Source organism: Myiozetetes cayanensis, unplaced genomic scaffold, assembly GCF_022539395.1.
Source record: "Myiozetetes cayanensis isolate MyiCay16 unplaced genomic scaffold, myiCay2020 scf15, whole genome shotgun sequence".
Classification (NCBI taxonomy): Eukaryota; Metazoa; Chordata; class Aves; order Passeriformes; family Tyrannidae; genus Myiozetetes; species Myiozetetes cayanensis.
The window spans coordinates 19382953-19396855 of record NW_026087159.1 but is presented as its reverse complement, the minus strand read 5'-3'; the positions used below and the strand labels follow the sequence as shown (position 1 = coordinate 19396855).

The 13903-nt window shown below is 54.5% G+C and overlaps 1 protein-coding gene across 2 annotated transcripts in view; it reads left to right on the top strand.

The window, feature by feature from the left end:
- MID2 (midline 2) overlaps positions 1–13903 on the top strand; it is a 72461-nt gene that overhangs the window by 49189 nt on the left and 9369 nt on the right. For both annotated transcript variants that reach the window (XM_050310816.1, XM_050310815.1), the window contains exons 3-7: positions 3237–3332; positions 7175–7282; positions 9431–9579; positions 10036–10163; positions 11185–11328. In XM_050310816.1, the coding sequence (XP_050166773.1) occupies positions 3237–3332; positions 7175–7282; positions 9431–9579; positions 10036–10163; positions 11185–11328 (625 nt within the window). The remainder of the gene's footprint in view (positions 1–3236; positions 3333–7174; positions 7283–9430; positions 9580–10035; positions 10164–11184; positions 11329–13903) is intronic.

Genomic DNA, 13903 nt, shown 5'->3' with positions numbered 1-13903 from the left:
AATCTCAGCCTACCGCTGCAGGTGCCTGTCCCCTGCCCCATCCAGGTGAGGCTGGTGAATGGTGGTGGCATCCAGGGACCAGTTTTCCTGCCACTTTGGCATGTGGTGAGCATTCTGGAGGAGATTTGACCTGATGCAGGTGTGCCTGCACATGGGTTTGTGGATGCACATGTGATTTGGGTTTATGGTGTGCAGGGGGATCAGGACAACAATCTGTCTCCATTACTGGAAGTGATTATGGATGAACAAGAGCAATGAGAAAAATCCTGGAAGTAATACTCTCCAGTTCTGGCTGTCTTTCCATGAAGAACATGTGGAAATCTGTCTTTGACAAGGTGTAGCCAAAGCAAATCCTCCATGCTGCCATGTAAGGCTGAGCCCTTCCCCTCTCAGAGCAGTGCTGAGGGACAGCAGCACTGACCAGCAGCCACCCTCAGCCTCTCTGCTCCCATCCCTACGGCTCCCCTAGCTCCAGGTTGCTCCAGATCCACCCATCCTGCACCCAGGGATTCCTGCTACTGGAGGAGACCTGAGAGTTTTATGGCCTGAACCCCTGGGGACTCAGCTACCCTCACACAATGGGTCTGTGTGACATGTAGGGACCCTGTCCCCTGCCCCCCTTCTTGGGACTGAGAGCCTGCTCTGCTCTGTCTCCCAGATGGTTAAAGCCACAAGGCTGATAGCGTTTCCCAGTGCTGATCAGCTTCCAGAGTGGTGGATGGGCTGGTGACCAGCCATGGAGTGCAGCTCTGGCCAGGTGCAGGCAAGATCATGTTTGCCAAAGCACAGGGACCAGGAGAACACCATGTATTTATAGTTCCTGAAGCTGTCTTGAGAAATCCATGTTCAGTCCAACTGCTTGTTTGGTATTTGGAGAAAAAGGAAAATGGAGTTGTTGCCCATCATGCCCGTTACTGAACAAACAGGAGCATCGGTGCTCTCAGGTCTGTGCTGATTCCTCCCCTCTGGCTGGGTGTGAATGGATTCACTGTGCATCTGGTCACCAACAGGTAAAGGAGTGCAGGTGCTGAGCTGCTCTGTTGGAGCTCCAGGAGGGTTTGATCCCATGGATCCCTGACACTCGGGATGGGGGAGGCTCAGCCTCTGTCCCACGGTGCCTGTGTCTGTGTCCAGGCAATCCCCTCTCTGGTCCCATTGTCCCTGGGTGACTTGGCCCCATGGAGCACCAGTGACTCCTGCTCAAGGGCATGATGATGTTCCCTTTTAGTCAGTTTTTCTCACTTCTCTCCCCAGTTGTAGAGAAATCACCTATTTCAGGCCAGAAGGTGGAGGTTTGGGGAAACGATGAGTGTTTTATAAAGCAATTAAAGCCCAACCCCTGTAATTGCTGTAATTTATATACACCTACAAAATAACCAGCTGGTGTGATCCAGGCTTCAAGCCCATTTTATTTGTTTCAGCACATCAAACAGATGGAAACATTCCATCTGTGTTTTCCTAGGATATAGAAGGGTTGGCAGTGAGTGTCTGTGGGTGCAGAGAAGGGCTGGGGAGCAGCGAGGGGCTGTGGGGGAGCAGTGAGGGCCTGGAGGAGCAGCAAGGGAGGGCTGTGGGAGCAGTGAGGGGCTGGGGGAGCAGTGAAGGGCTATGCAACCATTGCTGACTGGTTCAGCATCACCACAGCGGACGTGTGATGAAGGGATCGGTGCTTAGGCGCAGGATTTGTGCGTGTTTATGGATGGGGAGGAGTGATGCCATCCCCTGGAAAACTCAGAAAGCTGCAAATGGGGTTTGGGCTCGTGTGCTTCAAAGCTGTACCCCCAACCCCCCCACCCCCTTCTATCACACCCTGAAACATTAAAGCAGGTTGGTGCGAGTTCAAAGCTGGGACTTCAGCGCAACCAAGGTGGTGACGAGGGAAGTAATTAGCAAGTGAAATGTTCAGTGCTGTAGTGAAATGATGCTATGATACTGGGCTGTGAGGAGGGGAGGGTGGGAGCAGCTGGTTTTTCCATTATCCATACAGCCCTGCTCTGCGAATCCTTCCTGCATAATGAAGGTTTCCTGGGTTTTATTCCATTTCTCCAGCCTGTTCCTGTGTTCTGCCTCACCCGCCCTTGGCTGGCAATTTGCAGGGTTGCAAACGAGCTTGGAGTATTTTAGGAGCCAGTGGTTTTTCAGGAATGAGTGCTCTGCCTGTGCTCCGTGCCTGTGATTCAAGTTCTCCTGGCTCAGTAGCCCCCAATTACCCATGTGTGCAGAGGGGGGGCCGTGTTTATGGGTCTGCTGGAGTTGGATCAAAGCCTTGGACTGCAGTTCCTACCCGAGGATGAATGAACCACCTCAGGGATCTTCTTCCAGCCCTGGAGTTTAAAATATTAATAGGATATCACTTCCCAGCAAGCGCTGCAACAGGTACCGAGCGCTCTGTTACGAAACATTCCTGTTAGCAGAGCACAGTGGAACTGGCAGTGCCGTGTCCCTGGAATTGACACCCACAAACTGTGCGTCCCCCACATGGCCATGGATATCAATATCCCCTCAAATGGACTTTTTCTCCGCGCTCCACTGGATCCCCTTCTGCTCCCGGAATATTGCAGCCTGCAGGCACCAAAGCAGGCCCCAGGGATCCCTGTGCTGCTGGGGTTGTGATCTGCTGGCTGTGATCCACTGCCCATAATCTGCTGACCCAGATCCACTGGATGAGATTCACTGGTGGGGATCAGCTGACCAAGATCTGCTTACTGTGGTCCACTGGCTGAGATCCACTGGCTGTGATCCACTGGCCAGGATCCACTGGCTGAGATCTGCTCCTGCAAGCAAAGGGCAGCATGGCTGGGGACGGAGAGGACAGTGCAGGGCAGCTGGACTCTCCTGGCCTGTGCCCACACTGCTCTGGTTGAAGTGGTTGACAGATGAGATGTCCCTCTCCCGTGGCTCATCAGGCTCTTGTTCATCTCCTTCATCCTGTGCAGGACAAAACTGAGGATGAAAACAGCCAAAATCTTTTCTCCAAAGAGCAGACACCCCACATTGTCCCCACCAGCTGGTGACACCACAGAGCTGGGCTCGATGCCTCCCCCATGGCCCAACCCACAAGAGAGGGCAGGAGCTGCCAAGGAACCCCAGAGCCTTTTCCCAAAGTTGTTCCTGTGTCGCTCCCTCAGGCAGTGTGGTGGGTGGTGGAGGGTCTTGATTGCTGGCAGGGGACTGGGGACACTCCAGGTTTACTGATCTCTGTGTTTTTCTTCTTTCTCCCATTTCTGGACCTGCAGCAAACCCTGGAGACGAATCTCACCAACCTGGTTAAACGCAACAGCGAACTGGAAAACCAGATGGCCAAGCTGATACAGATCTGCCAGCAAGTGGAGGTGGGTGAGGGCCAACAGGGGACTGGGGGAAGTGTCCTGGGCATCTCTCTGCTCTAGGGATGGGATGCATGGATCACCCCAGAGTACTTTCCTGGGGACTACCCTGGGAACAGAAATGAATGTGGGGGGAAGCATTGCTGAGGTCTCGGAGGAGCTGAATTGCTTGGGGGAGTTTAGTCACAAGCAATTGAAGATGCAGGGATGGTTCCCAGGGTCTGTAGGGTCTGAAGGAGTATGGCATGACTGGGAGCCACTGGGAAGAGACATGGGTTGCTGGGCTGGTTCCAGGCAGGAGGACCTGCCAGCTTCCCTGTACTGGAGGCAGCAGGTATTTTTGGTGGAAGCCTGGGTGGAACCGAGCATGGAAACAAGGTTCAGCCTGGTGATACTGGGCCTGAACACTGCGCTCAGCTGGGTGACACCGAGCCTGTAACAGGGCTCATGAACTGGGTGGCACCAAGCATGGAAACAGGGCTCAGCAGCAGCCTGGGTGACGCTAATCCTGCCAAGAGGGTTCATCAACTGGATGGCACTAAGCATGCAGCTGTTCCTTGAACCACCGCCTTCCCATAGGATAAAATCCCAGGCTGCTGCTAGGATTGCTGCTGTGGATTCTGGGGGAATTTACCAGTGCCTGAGTGAACACAACAGCTGTTTGCTTCAGCCTTGGGCACCCCAACCTTCCCCACGCCTCCCCTTAGCCACCCCGTGAGCCCAGGAGTTAGCAGGATGCAGGGATGCTTTGGCGGGATGTAGGGATGCTGCAGCAGGATGTGAGGATGCTGCAGCAGCATGGTGGAATGCTGTGGTGGGATGCAGGGATGCTGTGGCAGTATGCAGGGATACTGCAGTGGGATGTGGGGGATGCTGCAGTGGGATGGTATGACAGGATGCAGGGATGCTTTGGTGGGATGTGGGCATGCTGCAGCAGGACGAGGGATGCTGCATGTGCTGGCTGGAACTGCTTGCCCACAGCGAAGCACCTGGAATGGATTTGTCCATGGAGCTGCAGCTTGTCCTTCACCACCTGCATCTCAGAGCAGCTGGGGCTCTGGGGCTGGGAAGGTGCTTCCAAAGCCCCGTGGTTCCTACAGGCAGCGTCAGCGCTTTGTTCTTTGCTCCCTCAATAATGTCCTGATGATCTGGCGAGAGGAAATGAGAGTAGAAGCCCTTTCTGTGAGTGCCAGCAAGGCCGAGTGTGCTGCCAGCAGCTGGCAGCCACTGTCACAGTGTGCAAGGAGGAGGAGGAGGAGGGGGCTGAGATGCTCTGAACTTCCAGCCAAAATAAGGAGCAGAAAAATCCCACTTGGCTCTGCAGCACTGCTGGCCTTCCGTGCTGATGCTCTGTGTCACTCACATTGTCCTGTTTCTCTCTGCCCATGCATCACTTTGCAGTGGGAATGGCTTTGTCAGAGCTATCTCTCCTGGGCTCCCTCTTCCCCAGGGCTTAGCGGGCTTGGAGCGAGTCTGGGAAAACAGACAGCAAATGGCTGGCTAACAGGGAGAGAAGGAGCCAGGGCGTCCTTGCAGAGCTCTGGTGACAGTTACCAGCCCTTGCTGCTCTGATGGGCCACACTTTAGTTCTGAGAACCCATTGGGGATGGAGCAGGGAAGTGGCTGGATGTCCTTCCAAACCTCCTCCTTTGAATCCAGCTCCAATATCTTAATGACCTGACCTAGGACGAATTGAAATCCATTTGGTATTTCTGTCTGATCCAGGGAGTCTCAGACCTCTAAGCTGTCATTTCCAACAGAGTTTGGGAGTTTTCAGCTTTGTCAGACGCTCTGCTTAAAATAACAGTTCAAACAACATTTCTCAGCCGTGCTGAATGCACAGCCGGGCCCTTGGAGGCATCTTCTCAGAGAGCACAGTAAAGTGTGAAGCAGAAAATATCTCTGCCTCCCTGTTTTCCCTGTCAGTCTCATTCCAGGGAATTTTGCTTTCGAGCTATTTGCAGACGTGGCACATGCGATCCCGACATACTCTGCCCGTCAGCCACGTTCAGTGTAAGTCCCATGGCATGGCCAGGGAATGGTGCCACCAACACCCCGACAGACAGGGGTTCACAGGGGCACTGCAAGTGTCCCCGAGCCACTGAGCCTGTGCTGCCTGTCAAAGTGACTCTGGTGCCTGGGGGGCTGCACTGAGAGAGGGTGGAAGGGCCAAATCCCATGGCAGTGGTGGAAATGTGGACCAAGGAGAGCAGGTAACAATCCTGTGGAGAAGCTGAGTTTGTAAAATAGAAGTGGTACCACCCTAATGTTGTGGGGGCAGCAGGAGATGCTACATGTGCACCGTGGGGTGGTGGCCTCTGTGCCATGGCAGCCGCAGGGCTGACCTCAGTGTGAGCTCGTGGTGTCCACAGAGCATGGTTCCTCCACAGCCAGAAAACTCTCGAGGGTTTTGGAGGTGGGATGGAGTTCTCTGCTCCATCCCCGAGTTGCCAAGGTGTGAAGGAGGAGGTTTGCCTGTGCCTGAATCATACTGTGGGCTGAGATGCTATTCCTCATCCCCACGAGCTGCAGGATGAGCTCTTTCCAGGGCTGTTTATTCTGGGGCTGTGTTGTCCCTAGCACATTCCCCCTCAGGGTTGAGAAGAATGAAGTATTTTTTCTCTCCTTTCTTACACCCCCATGCCCAGTGTTCCTATTCCCATGGCACTTGCCAAGTCTTCACCCAAGTCCAGCATTTACCTGGGAACTGTTTCATCCCTATAGAGTGGTTTGGCCAGTGTCCAGATGTGCTTGAGCCAGGGATTTGCCAGCAGAGCAGTGCTGGTTTGCAGTACCCCCACCATGCTCTGCTGTCCCTTTGGGAGGACTCCAGCCCTGAAAATGCCCCTTTTTGGGCAGAAGGCAACTGGGAAAGGGACTACGTGGCTTCTGTGATTTCATCTGCCTTCAGCCTCCCGGAGCATGAGCATGGCTGAGGGCAGATTTCTTGCCCTGGGCAGGTTTTCAGATTTTTGTTATGGATGGGTACAGATTTGTGTTGTCCTGTAGCCATTCTGGAAGGAGAGTGCTCCAGGCCTGAGCCCTGAGACCAGTGTTGGGCAGCAGCTGGTGAGGGGGTTGGACCTAAGGCCAACCTGAGGTGCTCCAACCTCCCCTCCTATGCTTTGACCCAGCATCTTCCTTCCCTCCCTTTGCCGTGCACAGGCCTTGCTTCATCATCCCTTACCTTCATGTGAACCAGAAGCTGAATGAGAGTGGGAGTGGGAAGTTGAGGTGACAGCCATCCCTATGGGCACACAGCCTCGAGGGACCTGGGTGCTGCCAGCTCTCCACAGCCAGGCTGCACAGCAGCACTGCCACAGCAGCTCGCTGCAGGCTCCAAACCCTGGAGCTGATTCCCCCCCTCCTGCTACGTGCAGCAGATTGGGAAGATTTTACGCTGTTTTTCCTCTGTGGAGCTCTCTTTGCAGACCATCAGCTGTCTCCCACTCCAGTGTTGCATAATCTGCTGGCCAGGTTTAAAAAAAGATCCTGTAGCAAAAATGTGGTTCACTCAGGGCTGCCTTTGGACTGCTCTGTGTTTCACAGGGATTTGGGAGTATGAAATGAGGAAAGCTGATTTCTGTCCTTTAGTGTGCTTTAATTGATAGGGCTCAATTCCTCTTCCATGAAGTGCATCCCCCCCTGTCCTGTCTTGTCTTGTCCTGTCCACCACCCCAGGGATACTGGTATTCCCTGCAGGCAGAGGACTGGAAGCTCTGCCTACATCCCCCCATGCTCCGTGTGTGCACCGCAGTGAACACAGCCATGAGGGTGTGTTGTGCGTCCCCCAACACCTGTATGTTGTGTGTACCTCCTAACACCCACATGTTGCTGTTCCTGGCCAGGTGAACACAGCCATGCACGAGGCCAAGCTGATGGAGGAGTGTGATGAGCTGATGGAGATCATCCGCCAGCGCAAGCAGGTCATCGCTGTCAAGATCAAGGAGACAAAGGTGAGGGGGGCTGGCTCATGTGTCCCTGGTCCGGAGGTCCCCACCTGCCCTGTGGAGTCTCCCTTCCTCTCTGGGCACAGCACTTCAGCAGCTGGTGGTGCTGGGACGTCCCAGCCACGGGCAGAGGGGCTGCAACCATGAAGGGTTTGCTTTGGGCAGCCATCAGTGCACACGGGTTCATCTCCTTGCTGTCCAAAATCCGGGTGTCCCTCGCTACTGCTGCCCTCCCTGCCACCCCAAATCTGTGTGTCCCTCACAGCTGCAGCCCCACAGCTCCTCTGCCAAGGACAAGGCGTGTGCTGGATGTGGCTGGAGGAGGAACAGTGTGTGGGTTAGCGTGACAAGTTGGTGCAGAGGCTTGGATCACTCTAGACAGCTTCCTCAGGGCTTTTAACTACCGTGGTCCTAATAGAATAATATGGAATTAATACTGAAGGACTGGAGCCAGCGCTACAAAGAGAGCAGAGGCTGCACAGTCTGCATTGCAGCACAGCTGAGGGGGGAGCTGCTTCTCATCCTTTTCTTTGTAGGGGTGTTTGGAGCCTTCATCCAGCGGTTCCAGGTGTTTTGCAGTGGTTTCTTTGTGTGATGTGCCACCCCAAAAGGGAAGGCAACTCTCAAGATTCATAGATGCTTGTGGTTGAAAGGAATGGCAGGAGTCAGAGGGTCAGCAAAAGCTTACAGAGTTTTGTTAGTAAATTACAAGTAATTTACTTGGCATGGAAATTGATAAAAATGAGTCTGTCATCTCCTAGTATAAGCACACAGCGCTGGGTTTTGGATAAAGGGGCAGGGTGAACAGGAAGACAGAGAGGGAGATTGATTAAAGAGGGAGAGAGAGAGGAAGAAAGAGAGATCACCAGTCCTGGTTCCAGCAACAGGGTGTCCAGGGTCCTGGGGGCACTGCCTGGGCTTCGTGTGGGGACCTTTTTATAGGTAAGTTTTCCCTGCCCTGGAGAGAAGTTTCTCCCTTTCTGTGCAAGTCACTTCTCATGTGCAGTCCATTTTTCCAGACCTTTCTGGAAACAGGTCAGAGGCTTCAGGGGTCTTTGGTGGTCTTGATCTCTCCCACAGGTCATGCCCACTTCTCCACCTCACTCCTGCTGTGCTGTGTTGTGCTTGTCTCCAGCAGCCAGAACAAGGATGTTTTTCCCACAAAAGTGTGGCCCTGCCTCCGTGTGTCCCCTTCTCCAGCCTCAGCAACCCCTGTGTTCCACACGTGTGACAGGGAGAGGCTGGAGGGCTGGGCTGTAGCTCTGGGCAGTGCCCACGGGAGCCCCCATGAGCCCTTTGTTGTTCTCACTGAGTTTGGGTGTGCTTTGGGGTCCCACCGCAGTGCCCACAGCCAAGCCCCAAGTACAGATGTTTCCCGGGTAGAGTTTGGGAGCAGGTTCTGCTGCAGGCGTACTCAGGAGAGCCACTGACATGTCTGTGGGACACCCTGGCTTCAGTGGGAGCTTTGAAATCCTGCCTCTACCCCAGGCACTCCAGGGAACATATTTTATGTAACGGTGCCGTCTGCCGGTCCATCTGTCTGTCTGCTTGCACTTCCCACTCTCTTCCCTGATGGCTCCAGGCTGTGCTGTCCAGTTCAAGCCGTGCTTGGGAGGAGCTGGAAGCTCCAAACTGTTGTTTTCCTACAGTTGGCACCTGGGCAGAGGTGCAGTGTCACGGATTAGTGCCCAAACCCACCACAGAAGCTGCACTGAAGAGCTGCCAACCCAGCACTGCACCAGTGGGAGATGGATGTAGGGACTGGCCGTACTGGGCTTGGCTGCCAAAGTTACCTGGGGACTGTAATAAGCGTCTGTGCCAGTGAAAAGAGGCTGGGTGTGGAAAGGTGCAGGTGTGCAGCATTGCAGATACCTCTGTACCCTCCCTGTGCTGTCTGTGGCGGGGCTGGGCAGGGTACCCCCTTGCTTCCAACACCTGAGCAGCAATTTCCAGGTTGGAAGGGGAAGCAGCTTTACCAGGAGCCCCAACCAAAAGCACAGGAGAGTTGAAAAAGCTTGAAAGACAGCTCCTCGGAGCCACTGGGACATTCCTGTGCCATTTCAATGCTTCTTGCCCCCGTGAGCAGGCCCTGGCTCAGGATGGGGCTCCCTCTGTGCTTTTCAAGCTGCTGAGCTCCCTCTGCTCCTCCGGCAGGTGATGAAGCTGCGGAAGCTGGCTCAGCAGGTTGCCAACTGCCGGCAGTGCCTTGAGCGCTCCACGGTCCTCATCAACCAGGCCGAGCACATCCTGAAGGAGAACGACCACGCACGGTTCCTGCAGACCGCCAGGAACGTGGCTGAGAGGTGGGCTGGGCTCAGCACACTGATGCTGGAGTTGTCCCCTGGCCGCAGGTTCCTGCCCAGAGATGGCTTTGTCCCCCCAGGTTCCTTCCCCAGAGATTCCCAGGCTCCCCTGCAGCCTCCCACCATGCCGCCCTCAAAGAAATCCCGAGGTCAGGTTCCCATCCCTCACAGGACAGGTGTTGCATGGCTGGTCCTAAAAACACTGTGAAATACCGGGATGGGAAAGTGGTGGGAATGCCAATCCACAGGGAGCCTGGGGGCCAGTCAAAGCTGGGACCTCCAAGGGGACATGTCCCCAGGCTAGGCTACCCTCTCTGGGCAGTGGTTTTTAGGTGCCAGCTGGTTTCCTGACAGCAGGAACATCAGAGCAAGGCTGCCTGCACCCCTGTGCCCCCCCTGCACGTCGGGAAACACGTGCACCCTGGCGCGTACTGACGGTCCCTTCTTTCCTTCCAGGGTCGCCATGGCAACTGCATCCTCACAAGTTCTGATACCAGATATCAATTTTAATGATGCCTTTGAAAACTTTGCTTTAGATTTTTCCAGAGAGAAGAAGCTGCTGGAGGGGCTGGATTATCTAACGGGTGAGTGCACAGGCACATTGCCCTCGGCTGCACCCTGTGTCCTCCCCACAACCCCATGTCTTCCCCTCAGCCCCTGCCCCTGTGCCCCACATCTTCCCCTTAGTGCCTTCCCCTATGCCCCACTAGGGGGCTGGTAGATGTATTTTAAGACTTAACCAGTAACAAGGGCCAGGTCAGCTGTGGCAGAGCAGAGGCTGTGCTGTCCCCAAGACAGTGATGGGTCCCCATCCTCCCATTTCACTCTGCTGCTCCTGGAGGACCCATAGAAAAGTCCAGAAAGCTCAAAAATTACGGTCTCTATGACCTGGGGAGGAGTCTGATGCCCATAAGGATGCAAGAGGGATAAGGATTACATAAGGATCCATAAAGATTACAGGGAGGGAACAGTGAATTAACCAATTATTATACTTCTAATGCACTCTGTGCTTTAACATTTCCCTTTTCCTGCCCTTTTCGTGGGTGTCTTGGTCCTAAATTATGAACCCTGATGGGCAGAACCTTGCTGAGCCCCACGGTGCTGCAGCACAGACTGAACACTGCCCTTGGGGGTCTGAGAGCAGCAACAGCTGCTGGACTGGCCTGTGCTGGAGCACTGGGGGGATGAAAGCTCCAGGGAGGCAAGGACATCCTCACTCACCCAAATCCGATTTTATTATCACAAAGCAGATCAGCTTTCACTGAAAGATTAACACAAACATGTGTCCGGATCAGTTATGGGATAAAATACTTATTCCACAGCCAGTGCTGGGAAATAACTGGATTTGGAAGTGGGTTCTCAGCCTATTTCAGAGTGGGGGTGTCAGACCCAATGGAGCAGCAAAACCCCTGGATGCTTTGTTAAACTAAAAAGTTTGATTTCGTTTGAAACACAGTGACAGATAAAATGAGAGATTTCTGGGTGTCCAGAGACTCTGCTCCCACCGCGAGCCCGTCTCTATCCTTCTGGGAGCAGAAAAGCACTGGGTTTTTAAGAAAGGAATGCCCAAATTGACTGAAATCTGTGGTCTGTGCCGTCCCGCAGCACCGAACCCACCGTCGGTCCGCGAGGAGCTCTGCACGGCCTCGCACGACACCATCACCGTGCACTGGATCTCGGAGGACGAGTTCAGCGTCAGCTCCTACGAGCTCCAGTACACCATCTTCACCGGCCAGGCCAACTTCATCAGTAAGTCACCACGTGCTGCAGGGGCTGCGGTCCCTTCGGGAAGGAATCCCGGGTTGCCAGGGAAGCTGCGGCTGCCCCATCCCTGGAAGTGTTCAAGGCCAGGTTGGATGGGCATTGGAGCAACCTGGGCTAGTGGCAGGTGTCCCTTGCCTTCCCCACCCATGGCAGGGAGTTGGAACAAGATGATCTTTAAGGTCTCTCCCAGCCCAAACCATTCTGTGATTCCGTAAGGAAAAGGTTCCCAGTGGTTTAAAGACTGGGAATTCGTGGAGGAAACAGCAGCAAAGAATTCACCAAGGGCAGCGGTCAGAGTGATGGAGACCTGCCCGTGCTGGGGGTCCATCCCTGAGCTGCTCTGCCCTGCGGAGCCCCTCAGCCCTGGCTTGTTGAAGCACAAGGAACATTGGAGGGTCTCATCCACCTCACAGCTCCCAGGTCCGTACATCTGGGATCATAGGGGCAAGGCAGCGCTGGCTGATAATTAACATGCCTTATAAACCCTCTGTAACAACACTGAGGCACGTCTCCAGGTCATTTCTCGTGCAAATCACTGCCATACCTAATTGTTTTTCCACACCGCCACAAATTTGCCTGACAGGAATGGGATTTGAGGACCGAGGAGGGATCTTGCTGATGTGCCATGGATTGTGAGAAAGTGTTATTCCTGGTTTTCCCTAGTAGCCCTTGCCGCTGGGGGAAGTGCTGACAGGGTGCCTCAGGCATTTTGGGCCGCCACCAGTCTGTCCCACTGGCTGGGAGGATGCTGGTGCTGGGAGCACGATGTCACGGCTCCGGAAGGCTGCTCAGTGCACTCTGGAATGTGCAGGAAGCTGCCAGAGAAAGTTCTTTGTGGCTTTCCAAGCTGTATCTCACCTCCCCAGCCCCAGCCCAGCCTTTGCCCTTGTTTTGGGAAACAAGATGATGCGTTTCCTCTCAGTCAGAGGCTGTAGGGTAATGGTGCTGCCACAGCCAGATCTGCCCTGCTCAACTCTCCCCTTCTTCCCAGCTACAACGTGTTATCTCCAGCACTTTTTGCTTCTCTGGAAGCCTGGAGAGCTCAACCACCTCTCTGGCTGTGCTTTTGGATGACCACCGGCCCCATGTCCACTGCACTTCCAGCCAAGGACAAGACAGGGACAGTGCTGGTGTCATTGAGTGGTTTCAGTGGGGAGGGACACCTGAAGGTCCCTGAGTCAGCTCTGCACAAGCTGGGCTGACATGGTGCTCAGGGCTTGCTCCTTGAGGAGCAAGAACTGTCTAGGGATGGAACACTCAGTGCTTCCCCACCCTCAGCTAGACGGATTTTACCCTTTTCTAATCTGGATTTCCCCCACTGCAGCTTGTGCCCTTGCCCTGGGCCCATGCTGGGGGAGGATCTGGCTCCCACCTCTCCCCAAACGCTGCTTTGGACACATGGCTTGGACTCCCATCCATCGAGGGACTTGGGAATGAGTCACTTGGGAATGAGCCCACCTCTGGGGTCTGGCTCAGGCACTGGGAAGGGGGAGCTGCGGCGACTGCAGGGAGAGGAACAGCAAGAGCAGGGCTGGAGGAGAGCCCTGAGGGGCACATGTCAGGAGTGTCCTTCTTAGCCAACTTGGGTTGCTCTTGCTAGAAGAGTGAAGAAAACATCAGTTAAATCTCCAAGGAGAAAATGAATAACGTGTCGTCCCTTGGAATAGCACAGCGGAATAGCACAGCCCGGGCGATGGGAGCGTGTGAGCCCTGGCTGAACTCGTGCATGAAGAGACACTGGAACACTGAGCAGGAGTCCGGGAGGCTGACCAGGAGAGGAAATACCTTTCCAAGGAGCACACAGTTGGCCTGTGGAACCCATCCCCTTCACACTCCCATCAAAGCCAAGAGCTCAGCAAGAGCCGGACGTTTTTATGGATGACGAATGCTGCAATAAAAAGGATTTTTTTTATGCTTTGGCGAGGGTAGGAGCCCTCAGTCTTCAAGGCCAAGCTCTTTGTGGTTGTTTTGGGAAATAAGCCTGCTTGGGAGGCCGAATCCTTCCCGCTGTCATCTCTCAGCGACTTTGTTCTTCCTTATGGAGGATCCCCAGCTGGTCCTTCCTGCAGGGAGGTGACAGCGACCAGTGCCAGGCTGGAAGCTGTGTCCTCTGACGGGAGTAGCTCTGTGTGTAGGCTGCAATCAGGATCACATCTGTTTTATTTTCTACTTCACATCACATTGCTCTGTGCCCCTCGGCCATTCCCATGTGTGTTCTAAACCAAATCCAGGCTGACAGGGACTGCAACCTGCCCTTGTCCTGTGGCTGAGCCAGCCACTGGAGATAAATGAACACCCCATGGAAGTCATTGCAGAGGAGGTGTGGAGCATTCCCAGCTCCTGCCTCCCAGCCCTGCACATGCTGAAACACCCCCTCCAGTCACCCTGAATTCACAACCCACTCCTCACCTCTCACCAGTTCCAGTAAGCCTCCAGCTACTGCTTCCAAGCCTCCTCCTTATTCCTCTTTTCGTTCAAAGCCCTGGCCCTGTGCTGCAATAGCTGCCCCAGAGCTGTGTCCAGGAAGCTTAGCACTGCTGCTGTGGTGGGTCCTGGGCTC